Source organism: Bombina bombina, chromosome 3 (genome assembly GCF_027579735.1).
Source record: "Bombina bombina isolate aBomBom1 chromosome 3, aBomBom1.pri, whole genome shotgun sequence".
NCBI classification, from domain to species: domain Eukaryota; kingdom Metazoa; phylum Chordata; class Amphibia; order Anura; family Bombinatoridae; genus Bombina; species Bombina bombina.
The window spans coordinates 66,775,330-66,798,603 of NC_069501.1; the positions used below are offsets into that span (position 1 = coordinate 66,775,330).

General features: G+C 39.8%; 1 protein-coding gene across 1 annotated transcript in view; it reads left to right on the top strand.

Moving 5' to 3' along the window:
• LOC128652871 (beta-1,4-galactosyltransferase 3) overlaps positions 1-23,274 on the top strand; it is a 290,331-nt gene that overhangs the window by 169,541 nt on the left and 97,516 nt on the right. The window contains exons 5-6 of the mRNA XM_053705848.1: positions 21,999-22,121; positions 22,676-22,780. Coding sequence (XP_053561823.1) covers positions 21,999-22,121; positions 22,676-22,780 — 228 coding nt within the window. The remainder of the gene's footprint in view (positions 1-21,998; positions 22,122-22,675; positions 22,781-23,274) is intronic.

Here is a 23,274-nt window from a genome sequence, read left to right on the forward strand (position 1 = left end):
TTAGGTTTCTCACTGAAATTATTTACAAACAGTTTGTGCAATTATGGCACAAATGGTTGTAAATGCTTCTCTGGGATCCCCTTTGTTCAGAAATAGCAGACATATATGGCTTTGGCGTTGCTTTTTGGTAATTAGAAGGCCGCTAAATGCAGCTGCGCACCACACGTGTATTATGCCCAGCAGTGAAGGGGTTAATTAGGGATCTTGTAGGGACCTTGAAGGGTTAATTTTAGCTTTAGTGTAGTGTAGTAGACAACCCAAAGTATTGATCTAGGCCCATTTTGGTATATTTCATGCCACCATTTCACCGCCAAATGCGAGCAAATAAAAAAAAAAAGTGACATTTTTCACAATTTTAGGTTTCTCACTTAAATTATTTACAAACAGCTTGTGCAATTATGGCACAAATGGTTGTAAATGCTTCTCTGGGATCTCCTTTGTTCATAAATAGCAGACATATATGGCTTTGGCGTTGCTTTTTGGCAATTAGGAGGCCGCTAAATGCTGCTGCGCACCACACTTGTATTAAGCCCAGCAGTGAAGGGGTTAATTAGGTAGCTTGTAGAGAGCTTGCAGGGTTAATTTTAGCTTTAGTGTAGAGATTAGCCTCCCACCTGACACATCCCACCCCCTGATCCCTCCCAGACAGCTCTCTTCCCGCCCCCACCCCACAATTGTCCCCGCCATCTTAAGTACTGGCAGAAAGTCTGCCAGTACTAAAATAAAAGGTGTTTTTTTTTTTTTTTTTTTTTAATTATTCAGCTGTGATGGACCCCTGCCTTAACCCCCAACCTCCCTGATCCCCCCCAAACACCTCTCTAACCCTCCCCACCTACCTAATTGCCACCATCTTGGGTACTGGCAGCTGTCTGCCAGTACCCAGTTTCTCCAACATAGGTGTGTCCGGTCCACGGCGTCATCCTTACTTGTGGGATATTCTCTTCCCCAACAGGAAATGGCAAAGAGCCCAGCAAAGCTGGTCACATGATCCCTCCTAGGCTCCGCCTACCCCAGTCATTCTCTTTGCCGTTGTACAGGCAACATCTCCACGGAGATGGCTTAGAGTTTTTTAGTGTTTAACTGTAGTTTTTCATTATTCAATCAAGAGTTTGTTATTTTCAAATAGTGCTGGTACGTACTATTTACTCAGAAACAGAAAAGAGATGAAGAATTCTGTTTGTATGAGGAAAATGATTTTAGCAACCGTAACTAAAATCCATGGCTGTTCCACACAGGACTGTTGAGAGCAATTAACTTCAGTTGGGGGAACAGTTTGCAGTCCTTTGCTGCTTGAGGTATGACACATTCTAACAAGACGATGTAATGCTGGAAGCTGTCATTTTCCCTATGGGATCCGGTAAGCCATGTTTATTACGATTGTAAATAAGGGCTTCACAAGGGCTTATTTAGACTGTAGACTTTTTTGGGGCTAAATCGATTGATATTAACACTTATTTAGCCTTGAGGAATCATTTATTCTGGGTATTTTGATATAATAATATCGGCAGGCACTGTTTTAGACACCTTATTCTTTAGGGGCTTTCCCAAAGCATAGGCAGAGTCGCATTTTCGCGCCGGTGTTGCGCACTTGTTTTTGAGAGGCATGGCATGCAGTCGCATGTGAGAGGAGCTCTGATACTTATAAAAGACTTCTGAAGGCGTCATTTGGTATCGTATTCCCCTTTGGGTTTGGTTGGGTCTCAGCAAAGCAGATACCAGGGACTGTAAAGGGGTTAAAGCTTAAAACGGCTCCGGTTCCGTTATTTTAAGGGTTAAAGCTTCCAAAATTGGTGTGCAATATTTTCAAGGCTTTAAGACACTGTGGTGAAAGTTTGGTGAATTTTGAACAATTCCTTCATGTTTTTTCGCAATTGCAGTAATAAAGTGTGTTCAGTTTAAAATTTAAAGTGACAGTAACGGTTTTATTTTAAAACGTTTTTTGTACTTTCTTATCAAGTTTATGCCTGTTTAACATGTCTGAACTACCAGATAGACTGTGTTCTGAATGTGGGGAAGCCAGAATTCCTATTCATTTAAATAAATGTGATTTATGTGATAATGACAATGATGCCCAAGATGATTCCTCAAGTGAGGGGAGTAAGCATGGTACTGCATCATTCCCTCCTTCGTCTACACGAGTCTTGCCCACTCAGGAGGCCCCTAGTACATCTAGCGCGCCAATACTCCTTACTATGCAACAATTAACGGCTGTAATGGATAATTCTGTCAAAAACATTTTAGCCAAAATGAACCCTTGTCAGCGTAAGCGTGGATGCTCTGTTTTAGTTACTGAAGAGCATGACGACGCTGATATTAATATCTCTGAAGGGCCCCTAACCCAATCTGAGGGGGCCAGGGAGGTTTTGTCTGAGGGAGAAATTACTGATTTAGGGAACATTTCTCAGCAGGCTGAATCTGATGTGATTACATTTAAATTTAAATTGGAACATCTCCGCATTTTGCTTAAGGAGGTATTATCCACTCTGGATGATTGTGAAAATTTGGTCATCCCAGAGAAACTATGTAAAATGGACAAGTTCCTAGAGGTGCCGGGGCTCCCAGAAGCTTTTCCTATACCCAAGCGGGTGGCGGACATTGTTAATAAAGAATGGGAAAGGCCCGGTATTCCTTTCGTCCCTCCCCCCATATTTAAAAAATTGTTTCCTATGGTCGACCCCAGAAAGGACTTATGGCAGTCAGTCCCCAAGGTCGAGGGAGCGGTTTCTACTTTAAACAAACGCACCACTATTCCCATAGAGGATAGTTGTGCTTTCAAAGATCCTATGGATAAAAAATTAGAAGGTTTGCTTAAAAAGATGTTTGTTCAGCAGGGTTACCTTCTACAACCCATTTCATGCATTGTCCCTGTCACTACAGCCGCATATTTCTGGTTTGATGAACTGATTAAGGTGCTCGATAGTGACTCTCCTCCTTATGAGGAGATTATGGACAGAATCAATGCTCTCAAATTGGCTAATTCTTTCACTCTAGACGCCTCTTTGCAATTGGCTAAGTTAGCGGCTAAGAATTCTGGGTTTGCTATTGTGGCGCGCAGAGCGCTTTGGTTGAAATCTTGGTCGGCTGATGCGTCTTCCAAGAACAAGCTACTAAACATTCCTTTCAAGGGGAAAACGCTGTTTGGTCCTGACTTGAAAGAGATTATCTCTGATATCACTGGGGGTAAGGGCCACGCCCTTCCTCAGGATCGGCCTTTCAAGGCAAAAAATAGACCTAATTTTCGTCCCTTTCGTAAAAACGGACCAGCCCAAGGTGCTACGTCCTCTAAGCAAGAGGGTAATACTTCTCAGGCCAAGCCAGCTTGGAGACCAATGCAAGGCTGGAACAAGGGAAAGCAGGCCAAGAAACCTGCCACTGCTACCAAGACAGCATGAAATATTGGCCCCCGATCCGGGACCGGATCTGGTGGGGGGCAGACTCTCTCTCTTCGCTCAGGCTTGGGCAAGAGATGTTCTGGATCCTTGGGCGCTAGAAATAGTCTCCCAGGGTTATCTTCTGGAATTCAAGGGACTTCCCCCAAGGGGGAGGTTCCACAGGTCTCAGTTGTCTTCAGACCACATAAAAAGACAGGCGTTCTTACATTGTGTAGAAGACCTGTTAAAAATGGGAGTGATTCATCCTGTTCCATTAAGAGAACAAGGGATGGGGTTCTACTCCAATCTGTTCATAGTTCCCAAAAAAGAGGGAACGTTCAGACCAATCCTAGATCTCAAGATCTTAAACAAATTTCTCAAGGTCCCATCGTTCAAGATGGAAACCATTCGAACTATCCTTCCTTCCATCCAGGAAGGTCAATTCATGACCACGGTGGATTTAAAGGATGCGTATCTACATATTCCTATCCACAAGGAACATCATCGGTTCCTAAGGTTTGCATTCCTGGACAAACATTACCAGTTCGTGGCGCTTCCTTTCGGATTAGCCACTGCTCCAAGGATTTTCACAAAGGTACTAGGGTCCCTTCTAGCGGTGCTAAGACCAAGGGGCATTGCAGTAGTACCCTACCTGGACGACATTCTGATTCAAGCGTCGTCCCTCCCTCGAGCAAAGGCTCACACGGACATCGTCCTGGCCTTTCTCAGATCTCACGGCTGGAAAGTGAACGTGGAAAAGAGTTCTCTATCCCCGTCAACAAGGGTTCCCTTCTTGGGAACAATTATAGATTCCTCAGAAATGAGGATTTTTCTAACAGAGGCCAGAATAACAAAGCTTCTGGACTCTTGTCGGATACTTCATTCCGTTCCTCTTCCTTCCGTAGCTCAGTGCATGGAAGTGATCGGGTTGATGGTAGCGGCAATGGACATAGTTCCTTTTGCGCGCATTCATCTAAGACCATTACAACTGTGCATGCTCAGTCAGTGGAATGGGGACTATACAGACTTGTCTCCAAAGATACAAGTAAATCAGAGGACCAGAGACTCACTCCGTTGGTGGCTGTCCCTGGACAACCTGTCACAAGGGATGACATTCCGCAGACCAGAGTGGGTCATTGTCACGACCGACGCCAGTCTGACGGGCTGGGGCGCGGTCTGGGGATCCCTGAAAGCTCAGGGTCTTTGGTCTCGGGAAGAATCTCTTCTACCGATAAATATTCTGGAACTGAGAGCGATATTCAATGCTCTCAAGGCTTGGCCTCAGCTAGCGAGGACCAAGTTCATACGGTTTCAATCAGACAACATGACGACTGTTGCGTACATCAACCATCAGGGGGGAACAAGGAGTTCCCTAGCGATGGAGGAAGTGACCAAGATTGTTCTATGGGCGGAGTCTCACTCCTGCCACCTGTCTGCTATCCACATCCCGGGAGTGGAAAATTGGGAAGCGGATTTTCTGAGTCGTCAGACATTGCATCCGGGGGAGTGGGAACTCCATCCGGAAATCTTTGCCCTAGTCACTCAGCTGTGGGGCATTCCAGACATGGATCTAATGGCCTCTCGTCAGAACTTCAAAGTTCCCTGTTACGGGTCCAGATCCAGGGATCCCAAGGCGGCTCTAGTGGATGCACTAGTAGCACCTTGGACCTTCAAACTAGCTTATGTGTTTCCGCCGTTTCCTCTCATTCCCAGGCTGGTAGCCAGGATCAATCAGGAGAGGGCGTCGGTGATCTTGATAGCTCCTGCGTGGCCACGCAGGACTTGGTATGCAGATCTGGTGAATATGTCATCGGCTCCACCTTGGAAGCTACCTTTGAGACGAGACCTTCTTGTTCAGGGTCCGTTCGAACATCCGAATCTGGTTTCACTCCAGCTGACTGCCTGGAGATTGAACGCTTGATTTTATCGAAGCGAGGATTCTCAGATTCTGTTATCGATACTCTTGTTCAGGCCAGAAAGCCTGTAACTAGAAAGATTTACCACAAAATTTGGAAAAAATATATCTGTTGGTGTGAATCTAAAGGATTCCCTTGGGACAAGGTTAAGATTCCTAGGATTCTATCCTTCCTTCAAGAAGGATTGGAAAAAGGATTATCGGCAAGTTCCCTGAAGGGACAGATTTCTGCCTTGTCGGTGTTACTTCACAAAAAGCTGGCAGCTGTGCCAGATGTTCAAGCCTTTGTTCAGGCTTTGGTTAGAATTAAGCCTGTTTACAAACCTTTGACTCCTCCTTGGAGTCTCAATTTAGTTCTTTCAGTTCTTCAGGGGGTTCCGTTTGAACCCTTACATTCCGTTGATATTAAGTTATTATCTTGGAAAGTTTTGTTTTTAGTTGCAATTTCTTCTGCTAGAAGAGTTTCAGAATTATCTGCTCTGCAGTGTTCCCCTCCTTATCTGGTGTTCCATGCAGATAAGGTGGTTTTACGTACTAAACCTGGTTTTCTTCCGAAAGTTGTTTCTAACAAAAACATTAACCAGGAGATTATCGTGCCTTCTCTGTGTCCGAAACCAGTTTCAAAGAAGGAACGTTTGTTGCACAATTTGGATGTTGTTCGCGCTCTAAAATTCTATTTAGATGCTACAAAGGATTTTAGACAAACATCTTCCTTGTTTGTTGTTTATTCAGGTAAAAGGAGAGGTCAAAAAGCAACTTCTACCTCTCTCTCTTTTTGGATTAAAAGCATCATCAGATTGGCTTACGAGACTGCCGGACGGCAGCCTCCCGAAAGAATCACAGCTCATTCCACTAGGGCTGTGGCTTCCACATGGGCCTTCAAGAACGAGGCTTCTGTTGATCAGATATGTAGGGCAGCGACTTGGTCTTCACTGCACACTTTTACCAAATTTTACAAGTTTGATACTTTTGCTTCTTCTGAGGCTATTTTTGGGAGAAAGGTTTTGCAAGCCGTGGTGCCTTCCATTTAGGTGACCTGATTTGTTCCCTCCCTTCATCCGTGTCCTAAAGCTTTGGTATTGGTTCCCACAAGTAAGGATGACGCCGTGGACCGGACACACCTATGTTGGAGAAAACAGAATTTATGTTTACCTGATAAATTTCTTTCTCCAACGGTGTGTCCGGTCCACGGCCCGCCCTGGTTTTTTTAATCAGGTCTGATAATTTATTTTCTTTAACTACAGTCACCACGGTACCATATGGTTTCTCCTATGCTAATATTCCTCCTTAACGTCGGTCGAATGACTGGGGTAGGCGGAGCCTAGGAGGGATCATGTGACCAGCTTTGCTGGGCTCTTTGCCATTTCCTGTTGGGGAAGAGAATATCCCACAAGTAAGGATGACGCCGTGGACCGGACACACCGTTGGAGAAAGAAATTTATCAGGTAAACATAAATTCTGTTTTTCCCCAAAAAATAAAGTGTTTTTGCATTTTTTATTTTTATTTTTTCTGTAGTGTAGCTGCCCCGCCCCCCCCCCCCCACCAGATCCAGATCCTGATCCAGATCATTTATTTCAAAAATTCTGCCCCCCTCCCTCTTACCAAGATTCATTGGTGGCAGTGCCAGTGATTGCTGCGCGCGCGCACACACACACGCGCGCGTGCACGCAGCCCCCCGCACGCTCCCGGCATCCGGCGTGCACAATGCACTTAAAGGAACCGGATGCCGGGTAGCGATGGGCCGCCCACCCTCCTCCCTGTAAGCTCCCACCCACCAACGAACGGCCGCATCGCTACCGGTGCAGAGAGGGCCACAGAGTGGCTCTCTCTGCATCGAATGCTTTCTAAAGGGTATTGCAGGATGCCTCAATATCGAGGCATCACTGCAATACCCTGAGAGCTGCTGGAAGCGATTGCGATCGCTTCCAGCACTCTCTAAGACAACTGACGTACCAGGTACGTCCATTGTCACTAACTGCAAGTTTTTGCAGGACGTACCTGGTACGTCAGTTGTCATTAAGGGGTTAAAGGGACACTAAACCCAAATTTTTTTCTTTCGTGATTGAGATAGAGCATGCATTTTTAAGCAACTTTCTAATTTACTCCTATTATCAAATTTTTTCTTTTCTTCATTCTCTTGATATCTTTATTTGAAAAGCAAGAATGTAAGTTTAGATGCCGGCCCATTTTTGGCGAACAACCTGTATAAATTCACCCACTAATAAACAAGTGCTGTCCAGGGTCTGAACCAAAAATTGGCTGGCTCCTTAGCTTAGATGCCTTCTTTTTCAAATAAAGATAGCAAGAGAACGAAGAAAATTTGATAATAGGAGTAAATTAGAAAGTTGCTTAAAATTGCATGCTCTATCTGAATCATTGGGTTCAGTGTCCCTTTAATTGTCACTTCCCTTACCCATAACCCCCAGTCATTCTCTTTGCCTCTGTCAATAGAGGATGTGAAGTTGGTGTCTGAAGATATTTATTCCTTTTTTGGGTACTTTTCTCGGCAAGCTAGGATTGGGGTTTAGCTGTGTCCGCATCAATCTCTTGAGTAAGAGTAGTGGTGGCTTTTAAGCAGTTAGAAAGTGGTGAGATGGCCCTTGCTTTGTTTTCTAACATATTGCTGCCCTTGGTATAGAAAGCCAGAGTTGGCTTCTCTGTTCTTTCTTTTTCTACAGGTCTCTGTTAGAAGTATGTATCCTTTCACACCTTGTGAGCTGTCTTCCTGCCCGACAGCTGAATATGCAGGTAAGTGCTTTTTGTCTTCTAGGTACTGGAGACTTGCACTTTTCGGTTTAATAATTTTTTTTATAATCAAAGTTTTTTTATTAAGGTATTTATCCATACAATATTCATAGCATTATATCCTGAATATTATTCTCACAATATGATGAAAACTGTTGTAGAAATGAAAAAGAAGAGAAAAAAATAAAATAAAAATAAAATACATGAGCAACTTCAAGATTAAAGGGACAGTCTACCATAGAATTGTTATTGTTTTAAAAGATAGATAATCCCTTTATTACCCATTCCCCAGTTTTGCACAACCAACACAGTTATATTAATATACTTTTTACCTCTGTGATTACCTTGTATCTAGGAACCTTCTTCCAGCCCCCTGATCACATGACTGTGACTGTTTATTATCTATTGTCTTAAAGTGAATGTAAAGTCAGCATGGTCTCTAAAGTTCACATTAACTTTAAAGTTAAAATAACAGCACTTTAATTCATATTTTTTTTTTAAAGATTGTAATTACCGAGTATTTTAATTTAATATTCTCGCATTCGTAATTATAATCGTCCGCCCGGCATTTTTCATCATTGATTGACAGGGTAGGCTCGATCATCAGAACCAATAAATGTATTTTCCACGGGGGGACCAAACCCCTTTTGCTGTCGTCACGCGTCTGTACTGCGCTTGCGATAGACAGTTCTGACAACGATATCTGAAGCTCATGCACATTTCGCGCATGCGCAATTACAGTTATCGGACTGTGTGAGGTGTTTAGCATCGCTTGGAGCGTGCATTGCCACTACGTAAACAGCGGGTGGGACCGCTGTATACGTAGGATTGAATAAGACAAGGAAGTTGCGGGTGGGAGGAGCTGGTAAATATAAGAGACTAAATTTCATATTATAATATAAAATTTATTATACATTTTATTAAAAAATGAAAGTGGCGGTTTAATTGATATAGTGATAAGCTATTGAATGATACTTTCATATCCTAAAAAATTTACATTCACTTTAAATTTAGCATTGTTTTGTGCTAAATCTTAAATAACCCCCTGTGCCTGAACACAGTGTTATCTATATGGCCCACGTATACTTTCTGTCTCTTTGTGCTGAAAAGAGATTTAAAAACCTGTGATAAGAGGCAGCCCTCAAAGGCTTAGAAATTAGTATATGAGCCTACCTATGTTTAGTAAACTAAGAATACCAAGAGAAAAAAGCAAATTTGATGATAAAAGTAAATTGGAAAGTTGATTAAAATTAAAAGTCCTATCTGAATAATGAAAGTTTAATTTATACTAGACTGTCCCTTTAACAAAACAAATTCCCCAGAAAAAACACCTGAGGTATGGCATAAACATGGTATACTATAATACTAGTAAGTCGCTCATATATAAATTTCAGGTCTTACATTGGTACCTTAGATTTTTTATAGGATGATACCGTAGTTCCTCTTTGTCCGGATATACTGCCTAGTAGAGTGATACTTTAGTCTGAACAACCTAGAGTATATAAAATATATAACATCAATTATAATGGAATAGATATAAAATATGATTGAAACAACATAGCGGATTAATACCGCTAAGGGATATACACCATAATGGGTGAATAAAGACTAAATGATAAAGAGTATTGTCTCTGTTTTAAGGAAAATCTTAGTCAATCGGGGGGGAGGTGAGATAATACAGTAGTAACTATATAATGATAAATAAAGAACCTAAATTAATTATGGATATAGTTATTGGGTGCTCAATGGAGTATAAAAACGAAAGTTATAAATATATATACGGTCACTTTAGAATCTCAATGTACTAGAGAGAACATTGAACTAGTATAAAAAGCTTAGTTGCGCACGAGCTGACTGCATGAGACTATTGAGGAATAAGCACCTTGATTAACAGAATTCTGGATTAGAGAGATACTGTTCAGTGAGACCATGTCCCCTAAAGCAGGATAAACATATTGGAATATCTCAAAAATACATATAGGAAGCTATTTTATATGTGCCATGTTCATATATAGGAGTCTTTTAATGATGTTGTGTAGCCTAATAATAAGCATATACTTGCACTCTGTTAGGGTAAATAATTAGGAGTTAGAGATTCTGGCATCTATAAACAGTACTAAGCACCACGTGTTAACATTGGAGATATTAAGAGTTGCATTTGGCATCACAGTGGCTGTCGTAAGTAGACATATAGTAGCAGTTAACAATATCTCTCCTGTATAGAGGTTTATATAACTAGGGCATCCCTATACATTTCATTAAGTAATTAAGCACCTAGAGGGTGTAAATTGTGCAGATAGAATAGCTATCAAAATAGCATTATCTCAATGACCTATAAAACAGTATAAGATAGGTTGAGATATAGGAGAAATGGGATTGATGCTCATCAAGCTATAGAGATTGAGTTGAATGTATTACAATTACCCTAAAGTAGAAAACTGCTGCAAGGTAAGCGCTAGGATATTTATTAAATTATGAGAAAGCATTGTTGACCCTACAACTAAGCTTCTACCAAAGCATTAAGTTGTGAGCCAGTCTGCCATACAGACAATAATTATTCTCAGAGCTCTTACAAACATGTTAGCACCCACAGATTTAGCATGGCGGCTCGACATAGATTAGTTTATACTGAGTTATTAGTGCTAATCTATTGGTTCTATAATCGAACAATACTTCTAAGAAAATTAACAGAGCTCTAAAAGGCATATAGATCTGGCAGCCAGCAATAACATACAGAAATATAAAAGTGCAAGGATAACTGGATATTTATACTCATTAACCTTTGCAAATTCTCATGATATTCATTGCCACGAAAGGTAGATTTATACAAACTTAGGATCAGGGAAAGGAGGAAAAGATATATTAGCCAAAAAATGAAAAAAAGCCAGATACTTGTAAGTAAAATATAAATTTTATTCCAACATTATATGTTTAAAATTAGAGTGGGATGTAACCCCATAACAGAAACTGACTAACGCGTTTCGGCTGCAAAGCTGTACTCATAGTCCATCAAGCTTACTACAGAAGAGGCTGACTTAAAATTGAAAATCAGTAATATACATATGTATGTATGGCTACACCCCCTTGAGTACATAATAGCTGGAGTTATTTGTCTTTGCTAATACGGGTATTTGATTTTGTTATATACAAGCTTCCCCGGCGGAACCTATTGGAGCAGCTATATATCTATTTCCTGTTGGGACTCTTTTTTTCCTTTTTTTGGCAAAGGAGGAAAAGAGTCTCATTCAAGCAAATATTAAGTGGGTTATAAAGCAATGATATAATAAACCCCTAACTTTTGGGAGCAAATACACAAATTGTATAATATGAATGAGAGTATATCTCATACTACTAGCAGTCATCATCCAGGTATTGTGTGTTGTTGCAACTATCATGTTCCAGGGCCACACATAAATGAGGAGCATCCACTTGCATAATAATTCTGTGATCGGTAGTCCCAGAGCCCACACACCGGCAGACAAAACAGACTTTACCCAATGGACTGCAGGAACGTCTCGAACAGCACATATGACCAAGAAGGATCCAGGTGCTCCCAGCGCTGCCCCGGGCAGGCGCTGATCAGGTACTATCTTGGGCTGTGGGGGACTCGCATTGAGCTGGCTTCTCTTGTTTGTCTCTACCTCAGGTAAAATGCATACTGTGACGGGCATGTCGCATGTTTCCTCATTGTCTCCCAAAGTTTCTTGGAGCTATAGGAGGGAAAGCGTGTGGTCTAACTCCCCGGTTTAATAATTTTTTTATTGAGATTTTGTGATAAAAGAAAACACACATTGGTTGCCAAATAACAATATTGACAACAGTTCAATGAGATAATAAAATTTTCAAATCATATGAAAAGGATGAATGACATAATAAAGGCTCCTGAAATCTCTATTTTATAATATAATATATAATTCCTTATGTGTGTCACTATTTGAGTGACCACTCATAAGCCAGTAGGATATAGGCAATGGTAAAGGTAAAATAGTCACATTTGCGGCCACTTTTGGGCCCTATGATAAATAATAAACTTTGATGTAGGTAATACTGAGAAGAAATTAAAATAGCTGGATTGCTAATATGATGAGGCATAACAGTAATAATAAAAATAAAATATAAGTAGAGTTTATCAGCAGGTAAGCACCGCTTGAAGTAATATAATAAAGTGTGAGAGGGGATGGGGAGCGGAGCCATCTAGGATGCCAGAGCGGTATAGTGGAGGGGATGAGTGAAGGTCATGTTATATGAGTAAAGAGGTGGATTCCCGGGGGGATGACTTTCTGTTTATCTGAGGAAAGGGAGGGTTAGGGTCAAATCAAGGTATTATAACTAATATAATAGTACTTATCCGTTACGTGTGACGGTCAAAAAGAGCCCAAGATATGGTAACTGCGTTCTGGTATCAGTGAGGTATTGTGAGTAATGCTTCATATGATGTGCAGTGACTAAGCTATTTCACTGTTAATAGTATCTAGTATTGGGTCCTATATGATGGGCGATGATACTCTGAGGTCCCGGCCGTAGACCCCGTAGTATATCACTGTAAATGTTAGGTATGATGGATATAAGTGATTAGCTGCTGCAGCGAAAGATATCCTGAGTATATATAGTGTTATAGACTGCTATCTTGGTAGATTATACCTCTTATAGCTTCATTCTAGAGCCCAAACCCTTGTGGAGATGAAGAGAGTATCTATCTGACTAGGTAAATTCTATAAAGACCAGTAGGATTGAAGCTTTATATATAATACATATTAATGCGTAGCACTATGCAGATCTCTTCTATTTGCCTTAATACGTAAAAGAACATGTGGGGGAGTCAGGTCAGTCCATTATGATGGTCTCTAAGAATCTATGATGGTCCCTAAGAAACACACCCTGGTAGCTGGAACAAGGGAACTCTTCTCCAGATTCACTTTCCATCCGTGGGAACGTAGAAAAGACAACAAGATCTCTGTATGAGAGTTTGCTAGTTGAAAAGATGACGCCTGAACCAAGATGTCGTCCAGGTAAAGCGCCACCGCAATTCCATGAGACCTAACAACTGTCAAAAGAGCCCCCAGAACCTTTGTGAATATTGACTGACTTGAATAGCCAATAGATTGGCTGATTTGAATATCCAATAGAATTACAGTAGCGCTTATTCTATTGGCTATTCAAATCAGCCAATAGAATTACAGTAGCTCTCATCCGATTGGCTGATTTGAATTTGAAGGCTCAAATCAGCCAATAGGAATTCAAGGGACGCCATTTTTAATTTAATTGATTTCCTATTCAGTGTACGGTGGAGATCGTATGAAGAGGATCCTCCACGCTCCATGGCTCCGCGGTCTTCAGTTCCAGCGTCGCCGATCTTCAGTTCCAGAGTAGACGGTCTTCAGCTCCGCGGTCAACGGTCTTCAACTCCTCCGCTCCGCGCCGGCTGGTTCCTGGAAGAAGAAGAGGTCGCCGCTTGGAAGAAGACTTCACCGCCTGGAACAGGACCTTCTCCGCCGGTCTTCAGGACAGGTAAGGACCACTTGGGGGTTAGACTTAGGTTTTTTTTAAGTGAGGATCGGGTGGGTTTTAGAGTAGGGGAGTGTGGGTGGTGGTTGTAATGGGGGGGTGTTCCTTTTTTTACAGGTAAAAGAGCTGATTACTTTGGGGCAATGCCCCGCAAAAGGCCCTTTTTTAAGGGCTGGTAATAGAGCTGATTACTTTTGTAGTTTAGGGTAGGGACATTTTATTATTTTGGGGGGCTTTTTTATTTTATTAGGGGGCTTAGATTAGGTGTAATTAGCTTAAAATTCTTGTAATATTTTTTTATTTTTTGTAATTTGGTGGGGGTTTTTTTTGTAATATAGTTTAGTGTATTTAATTGTATTTTAGTTTAGATAATTGTAGTTTATTTAATTAATTTATTGATAGTGTAGGTGTATTTGTAACTTAGGTTAGGATTTATTTTACAGGTAATTTTGTAATTATTTTAACTAGGTAGCTATTAAATAGTTATTAACTATTTAATAGCTATTGTACCTAGTTAAAATAAATACAAAGTTACCTGTAAAATAAATATAAACCCTAAAATAGCTACAATGTAATTATTAATTAGATTGTAGCTATTTTAGGGTTTCTTTTATAGGTAAGTATTTAGTTTTAAATAGGAATAATTTAGTTAATTATAGTAAATTTATTTAGATTGATTTAAATAATAATTAAGTTAGGGGGTGTTAGGGTTAGACTTAGTTTTAGGGGTTAATATATTTAATATAGGTGGCGGCGGTGTAGGATGATTAGATTAGGGGTTAATATATTTAATATAGGTGGCGACGGTGTAGGGGGATTAGATTAGGGGTTAATATATTTAATATAGGTGACGACGGTGTAGGGGGATTAGATTAGGGGTTAATATATTTAATATAGGTGGCGGCGGTGTAGGGGGATTAGATTAGGGGTTAATATATTTAATATAGGTGGCGGCGGTGTAGGGGGATTAGATTAGGGGTTAATATATTTTAATATAGGTGGCGGCGGTGTAGGGGGATTAGATTAGGGGTTAATATAGGTGGCGGCGGTGTAGGGGGATTAGATTAGGGGTTAATAAATTTAATATAGGTGACGGCAGTGTAGGGGGGTCAGATTAGGAGGTAATACATTTAATGTAGGTGGCGGCGGGTTCCGGGAGCGGCGGTTTAGGGGTTAATACTAGGATAGGTTTATTGCGTTGTGGGCTATGGCGGTTTAGGGGTTAATAATTAGGCTTATTGCGTTGTGGGGGGTTGTCGGTCTAGGGGTTAATACATTTATTATTAGGAGTGAGAGGGGGGATTGCGGATAGAGGGGTATACGTGTCGGGCTATTTTTGGGAGGCGTGTTAGACCGTAACGGGAGATTTTATACTTTAGTTATTTTTTTTAGGTGGCGGCAGTTTCTAAAGTGCCGTAAGTCACTGGCGACTCCAGAAATTTTTACTTGCGCTCATTTCTGGACATCGCTAGTTTGTCCGACTTACGGCACATTAGCAAATGTCGACGCCGTATATGTGATAGCCCGATGTGCGAGGTGAAACTACGGGCGGCGCAGGTTTCCACGCTTGCGCCGAAACCTGCGCCGTATATCGGATCGCGCCCATGGAGAGCATTGTGTATGTATATAGGTATTACGTTTACCTGTTAGTTCTGCAAGTTTCAACCTCCAGTGATTAACTCTGCCACTTTTAATCAAAGAGCCACTGTAGACTCAGAGAGCCAAGGCTGAAAATGAGCTTGTGACTTGCAAATAAAGAAATGAGTGTGATGGAATAATTCTGTGCAGCTGATTAAAAGTAGTTGGGTTAGCCAGGAATTACACACTTGCAAATTAGAGGGGAGGGAGGGGGGGGGGGGTGGCAGGATGCATTACAATTATACAAAGTATATGATAAAATGATTACAGGTTGACAAGATGGAGACAGAGCAAATGGTTACCAGAGATTCAAACAGGAATTAAAGGGACATTTAACAGCAGCCAGGTAAATAGGCAGAAGACATTACCAAAGATTCAAACAGGAATTAAAGGGACATTTAACAGCAGCCAGGTAAACAGAGGCAGAAGACATTACCAGAGATTCAAACAGGAATTAAAGGGACATTTAACAGCAGCCAGGTAAACAGAGGCAGAAGACATTACCAGAGATTCAAACAGGAATTAAAGGGACATTTAACAGCAGCCAGGTAAACAGAGGCAGAAGACATTACCAGAGATTCAAACAGGAATTAAAGGGACATTTAACAGCAGCCAGGTAAACAGAGGCAGAAGATATTACCAGAGATTCAAACAGGAATTAAAGGGACATTTAACCGCAGCCAGGTAAACAGAGGCAGAAGACATTACCTATCACAATAATTGTTGTGCTGACATCTGGATTTGTCTAAGATATGTCCAGACCGTTGTTCCCTCTAAGGTCAGTTTTGTTAGTGTATATATATATATATTGTTTATATAAACACATAAATACATGTGTGTGTGTGTATTCTACTCTAGAGGAAGATATGGTGAGTGATCAGACCATATGTAGGTATGCCTGCTCCTTATTGGTTCGTTGTCACTCATGTTAAAGCATATTTATGCAATATTCATATTTAATAATGCAACTATTGCTGTGAAAAACAGTCACAAGACAAGGGTGCCTCCTAGTGTGATATAGTAGATACAAATCGGGATATGATGATACAAAATGGACACTCACAAGTGGAGCAGCACCCAATTGTGCTAAGTAAGGCAGACTGGAAAATTACAGTGTCCCAGCTCACTGGCCCAGCAAGAGTACCCAGGTGTCCTCAGGGGGTAGAAAAAAAAGCTCAGACTCTCCAATATACTGGTTGTGTACAATTTAATTTAAAAGCATATAAAACACAGAGTTCAAAACAAATAACTCTGATATTAAAACACAGAAAGCAACGCGTTTCTCAGATCTCTGTCTGTTTCATCAGGCTTCTCCCCTAGAGTTTTTACAAAGATTTGTGTTCCAACAGAAAAAGAGATATTTAATAATGTATTACACTATTTATTTACTGTAAATATTTCACATTGCCATGTTCTTCACATAGGGGAATATGATCTCTGTATTTTTAAATATATATTCCTATATATATATATATGTATATATCTATACCTATATAATCATAAAGATATATAGGTGTAGATGTTTATTTTACCAAACAAAATCATGTATATATAGAAATATGTATTTAAGAATAAGTAGAATGTATTCTACTATACCTCGGGTTAGCACACTTGGGAAAAGCCAGTTGGGTTTGCGTGACTCTTTGGGTGTTAGTTTTTTTCCCCACTTTTCTCTTTCAATTGAAGGCTATGGGGGAATAGTCGCGATATTCCAAGTTCGGCTTTTTGCACGCATTGGGTTAGTACTCGTGTGAAAACTTTTTACTTTCAACTTTAATACGCGCAAGAAGCCGAAGTCTAGTGGAATTAACACATGAGCGGAAGCACAAACTACCGCTACACTCATAATCTAGCCCTTTGTGAGTAAAACTAAGGAGTATAGACGCACACATACAGGGCATATGTTTTTACAAGGGAAACAAACTGTAGCATACTCTAATTTTAGGGAGTGTTCGGTCCTCAGATTGTGTACTAATGTAAACTTCACATAATCAGATAATTTGCATCAGGAGCTGTCTCGGCCATGGAAATAAATCCCTATAGAACACACACAGACCTTGCAACAACTCCCAGTGTGCTGTCGGTTTCCATAACACACAGTAAATATTTAATCTTATCTGGGACAGCAGCTTTTATCTTAAAGAGGCAGTAAACACCTTGTAATTACAAGACATTTCTGTGTGCTGCTATATAGTAACATATCAGTTTAGTCTTAATGTTTTTAAAACAAATTAACATCTTTTCTTTTGCAAGATGTAACGAGTCCACGGATTCATCCTAACTTGTGGGATATTGTCCTTCCTGACAGGAAGTAGCAAAGAGAGCACCACAGCAGAGCTGTCTATATAGCTCCCCCCTTAACTCCACCCCCCAGTCATTCTCTTTGCTGGCTCTAAGCAGGAAGAGTAAAGAGAAGAGGCACTCCACTAGAGCGATGGCTTCCACATGGGGTTTTAAAAATGATGCTTCTGTTGAACAGATTTGTAAGGCTGCGACTTGGTCTTCGCTTCATACCTTTTCCAAATTTTCCAAATTTGATACTTTTTCTTCTTTGGAGGTTATTTTTGGGAGAAAGGTTTTGCAGGCAGTGGTGCCTTCCGTTTAGGTTCCTGTCTTGTCCCTCCCTTCATCCGTGTCCTAAAGCTTTGGTATTGGTATCCCACAAGTTAGGATGAATCCGTGGACTCGGTACATCTTGCAAAAGAAAACAGAATTTATGCTTACCTGATAAATTTATTTTGCAAGTCCACGGCCCGCCCTGTCTATTCAAGACAGATAGTATTTTTTATGTAAACTTCAGTTACCTCTGCACCTTATAGTTTCTCCTTTCTCTTACTTGGTGTATTCAGTCCACGGCTTCATCCTTACTTGTGGGATATTCTCAATCCCTACAGGAAGTGGCAAAGAGAGCACACAGCAAAGCTGTCCATATCCAAACTCCACCCACTATTTGCCCTATTTGTAGGAGCCAATCTGGGCTTTAGTCCAAAGACAACAAGACTAACAACTGTCATAAAGTTAGTATAAAGGTAATTGTTTTGCAGATGTTATCTGATAAAGCCAATTAGGGACAGATATGTAGCAGAATTAGCCTTGATAAGTCAGCAGGGTGCATTTCAAGTTTTGAGAATTAGAAATTGTTTAATTTTCAGAACTAAATTACATAAAAATGGGGCAAAATAAATAATGAAGATATAATGCCAAGTTGTTTCATTACATATAACTAAACTATTTTAGATACAAAGCTCAGTGTGTTTACTGTCCCTTTAAAGCACACTGACAAAGCACAGTAGCTGCCAATGGCTTGGCTCATTTACATCCTTTAACAATAGTCATCACGGTGTCACAATCATACAAAGTCTTCTACCACAGGAACCTGCTCTAGACACCATCATTACAACCGGATGATACTTTTAACTCTATATAGAACTTTCTATACCTCAAGGTTCTGGAGCATCTGCTCTTCTCAGTTCACACTTTTATTCTGGTAAATTAAAGGAGCACTAAATACAGTAGAATGGAAGTATGATCATAAAACCTCTAGGCTAGTGAATAGACTGGATGTCAGATTTGCTCATGCCCAGAACTTGCAGAAAGAAAACTTAGGTTTAAAAACCCTCTTCTCTTAAAATACTGGGGAAGGGGCTACACAATGTTTTTCTTTTTGTATTAACTTTAACATATTTGTTTTTACCAACGGAGCACTGTAAAGCCAGATTAAATGCAAATGGACTGCATCGTGCGTGCCATTTTAAACAACTTTCCAAATTACTTCAGTTATCACTTTTGTTTTTGTTCTTTTGGTATTATTTGTTAAACAGTAATCCTAAGTGAGTCAGGAGCGCGCACTTGTCGTTAGCCATCTGGCAGCAGTGTTTGGAGCAATGGTAAACATAGTTGCGAGCATTGCTGCCAGGGAACGCTTAAAGGGCCACTGTAAGTAAATATTTTCTATGCCTGTTACTAACTACCCCAAATACGCTTTTTATCAATAGCCTTTCATTAACATATCTCTACCGTATAGCAGAAATCTTGTCTGCAAATGTAATTGTTTTCCAAACCCACTCCGTGGGTATCCTTTGCTCTGTACCAATCCGTTTACAATACCTAGGTTTCAAAATGGCGCTTTAAACACAAAGTTATAGGTTTAAGTATTTTGAACATGCAGTGCTGAAAATAGTGGGCAGGATAACGTGACATCATCGGCGAATAAAAGATATAACTTTTAGAACGTTATGAAACTTCGTTTTGGAGAAAATATAGGTCAGTAGGTTTTAATTAATGTTTATTAACTTTAATATGTTAGTTGTTTAGCTTAAAAATTATAACAGAAAGTAGTCCTTTAAGACACATGAATGCTCTTAAATTCCTATCAACTTACCAACATTTACTCGTCAACAAATGATAATTAGAGAACTAAGCTAAATTAATAGAAGTCAATTTGAAACCTGTTTAAAGTTGTATGGTCTGATTCATTGATGTTTATATTTTACTTAAACTGTCCCTGCCTATTGGAACATATATATTTCCTAATAATAATTTCCCATCACCTTAAGATAGATAACTATTGCAGATGATTTGTGCAAAGGAGCTCTGTAACAGATTTCCCCTTCCCCAACTCCTTTTGCTGAAATATTTCTTAATGTAGATGGCCCAACAAGGTGCACCCCCCCCCCTCACCCCCAACCAATTGGCTGGTTTGGAGCCATCCCTGACCCATCTGTTCTTCACTAAGTTTAAATTCTGCCGCAATCATCTGTTCATACCACACCAAACTCTGTATCTTCTTAATTCCTGTTAAATGATTTTCCTGATAAGATTTATCTGTTCTGCTGATATCTTCACTGGCTTCCAAGCACCATGAAGTAAAAATAAATATCTTAAAGGGACAGTCTACTCCAATTTGTTTTATTGTTTATTAAAAAGATAGATAACACATTTATTACACAATCCCCAGCTTTGCACAACCAACATGGTTATATTAATATTTTATAACCTTTAAAAATCAAAATCTCTGCCGGTTTGTAATCCGTCTTTATCTTAGTGCATTTTATTAGCTTTCCACAGTGAAACAGTGCTAGTTAACTTGTGCCGTATAGATAACACTGTGCTCACTCCTGTGGAGTCAGCACTGATTGGCTAAAATGTAAATCTGTAAATAGCACTGAGATAAGGAGGCTATCTGAAGATGTTTAGATACAAGGTAATCACAGACGTAAAAAGTGTATTAATATAACTGTGTTGTTTATGCAAAACTGGGGAATGGGTAATAAAGGGATTATCTATGTTTTTAAACAATAACAATTCTGTGGTTGACTGTCCCTTTAAGGCAAATTCTTTACAGACACTGTTCCCCTTGCATCTCCTCTTTAGACAACCACCGTTTCCACTCATCTTATGATGAACTCCTCATATGGAACCACCTTCTCTCACACCAGCTTGGCTTGGTTCTCCTAAGCTTTTCCTACTTGAGGAACTTCTTTTCTCACAACTTGGATTCTTCCCAGATCATAAAATATTTCAGTACTCTCTAATAGCTTTTTTGAGGGCAGCACATACCCCACTATTGAGATCAGCAGTCCTATCTACTCTCACCTCTCCTTAAAGGGACAGTTTATTTAAAAATGTTCTTCCCTTTAATTTGTTCCCAATGATCCACTTTACCTGCTAGAGTGTATTAAATTGTTTACAAGTATTTCCATTACCCTTTTATATTGGCATTTTAAATAGTTTTTTTTAGCCTGTGGTATCCCCACCCATCCTGAAAGTTTTTGGCCTTAAGGCCAAGCTGTGTAAACACAGACAGCAGAATAAATTTCATTCCCAGTGGGTTATAGAAGAGATAAGGTAATACAATTTTAATTTTCTATTGTTTTCTCCATGTATTGGTGATTGGTTTACGGACAGATATAAGATAAAGAAGAAGGTATATGTACACAATGTGATAAAGTAATGAGATCTTATTATACCTACAAGCTCAATCTATTAGGTTTGTTGCTTCAAAACCCAAAATCAGCTATTTAATATACACAAATAAGCCTTAAAAAGCAAACCTCTTACATTTTATACTCTGCAGCTGGTAAAAAAAAAGTAATTGGAAACACATTAAGGGGAAAACAATTTTATAGTATACTGTCCCTTAAAGCCATAGCAATCTGTATCCCATCTAACCTATGATCAGACCATCAATCAAGCAATCCCCTCATTTTTTATATTTCTTCTCCCAATTGTTCCCCCTGGGTAGTAGGCTCCTGCAAACAAAGAGATTTTACCTCTTGTATCAGATAACTTATATTCAAGCTCATTTTATGTGTTATTTATATATACATAGTGTATTCCAGTAATTAACAACTGCCTTACAAAAGATCTAAATATATAAATAAATTATTTAAAAGCTTCAACCCTACATTACTTAGCAAAATTTGCTTGAGTATGTTTGTTTATCTTATCCTCTTTCGTGTGGGCCTATTCTGGATAGAAATATATGTGCTCTTGCACTGATTGATCATTCACTGTGCAGCATGTAGCAGGGTCAGTAATCCGAAGTCTGCAGGATGCACTCCACCTATTTTTCCATCAATTTTCTCAGGTAAATTACAAGAAAAACTGATAAAATAAATAATGAAAGTGCAAAAAAAAACATTTTAAGGCCCCTTTAATGTTCTTGTTGGGCTCACTGGTTCTTTGCTGCGTTCCACGTGTTTTCATCTGTTCGTTAACTGCGCATGTATAGAACATTTACTGATTACATTTATTGGGCGCAGGAAGTACATTTTGGTCAGTATAAATAGCAAATTGCTAAATGTTTCCTTTGCTTTCTCAGCTTACCTTATTGGAAGTATTTTGGAGGCGTTTCAGCTCTAACACCAGATCAGTACATGAGGATAAATGGATTCCCCAACACGTACTGGGGCTGGGGAGGAGAAGACGACGATATTGAAATGAGGTAAAGTACTCGGAAATCAAACAAAATGGAGTTGTTTTACGTTTTCTGTCTTTAATACTGTGAACGGGGGTTCCACTTTTTCCCTCTGTAGTACCATGCTCCGTTTTGATAAATGGTTAGATTGTTAGATTGTTGAGTGATTTCTGTAAAACATTTGCATCTCTTTCCGTCTCCAAGGTGAGAATGAACACCAGTGCCTTGTTAAAAGGGATGAGGTTGTGCTACAATTATAGACAAATATTCACATGAAAGTAGTTTACTGCAGCACAACTACTTACCTCCCAACATTTTCCAGACACTTTACAGGACAGGAAGGGGGTGCTTCTGAGTGGTGGCTCACTGATGTTTTGTGGGCGGAGCTGCAACAGAAGGGGTGTGGTGTGGGCGGGGCTGTGCATGTAATGGGCAGGGCTGGGTGGACCATTTAAACCTGGTGATGTCCTTTTGTTGTGTTTTTCAGAATGTTTTTCTACCTCTTGTTCTTTTCCTGCTCTGCTTCTTTTCTATTCATTTCTTCTTCTTTATTTTAACTTTTTTTCCCCCTCTTGTTTAAGGATTCGTTTATCAGGAATGAGTATTACACGAAATCCGTCCAGCGTTGGCCGTTACAAAATGGTTCCACATGATCGTGATATCGGCAATGAGGAAAATGCAGAAAGGTGAATCTGACAAAAAATAAGTTTTTTCTTAAAATATGACCCATGAACCTTTGTAACAAGTAAATGCTGTAATTACAATAACTAAATATTGTATTGACAGACCAGAAGTGCTCTGCACTATGGAATCCAAATAGAGCCATTCTATGCATAGTATTTGTTTTAGTACTATATAAGCAAACCTTCTTTTTATAATTTGTTATTGAAGTTGTAATATATCAGTTTGTAATGTGCTTGCTTTTATCTCCCCTCATACATTTTTTGTCTTTTTTCTTCTCTTTTCTTCATTATTCTCTTATTCTCTCCTTTGCATCTTATGTCTAATGCCCTTTGAAAATGTATTTTGCAATGAATTCTTAAAGGGACAGTCAAGAACAACACATCATTTTGATTACTTATTGTTACATACCAGAGAATCATCCTGCAACTGGTCCCACATCTATAAGCTTGTAAGAAGTACATGAAACATTTCAATATTCATCGGTTGTTAGGAGCCG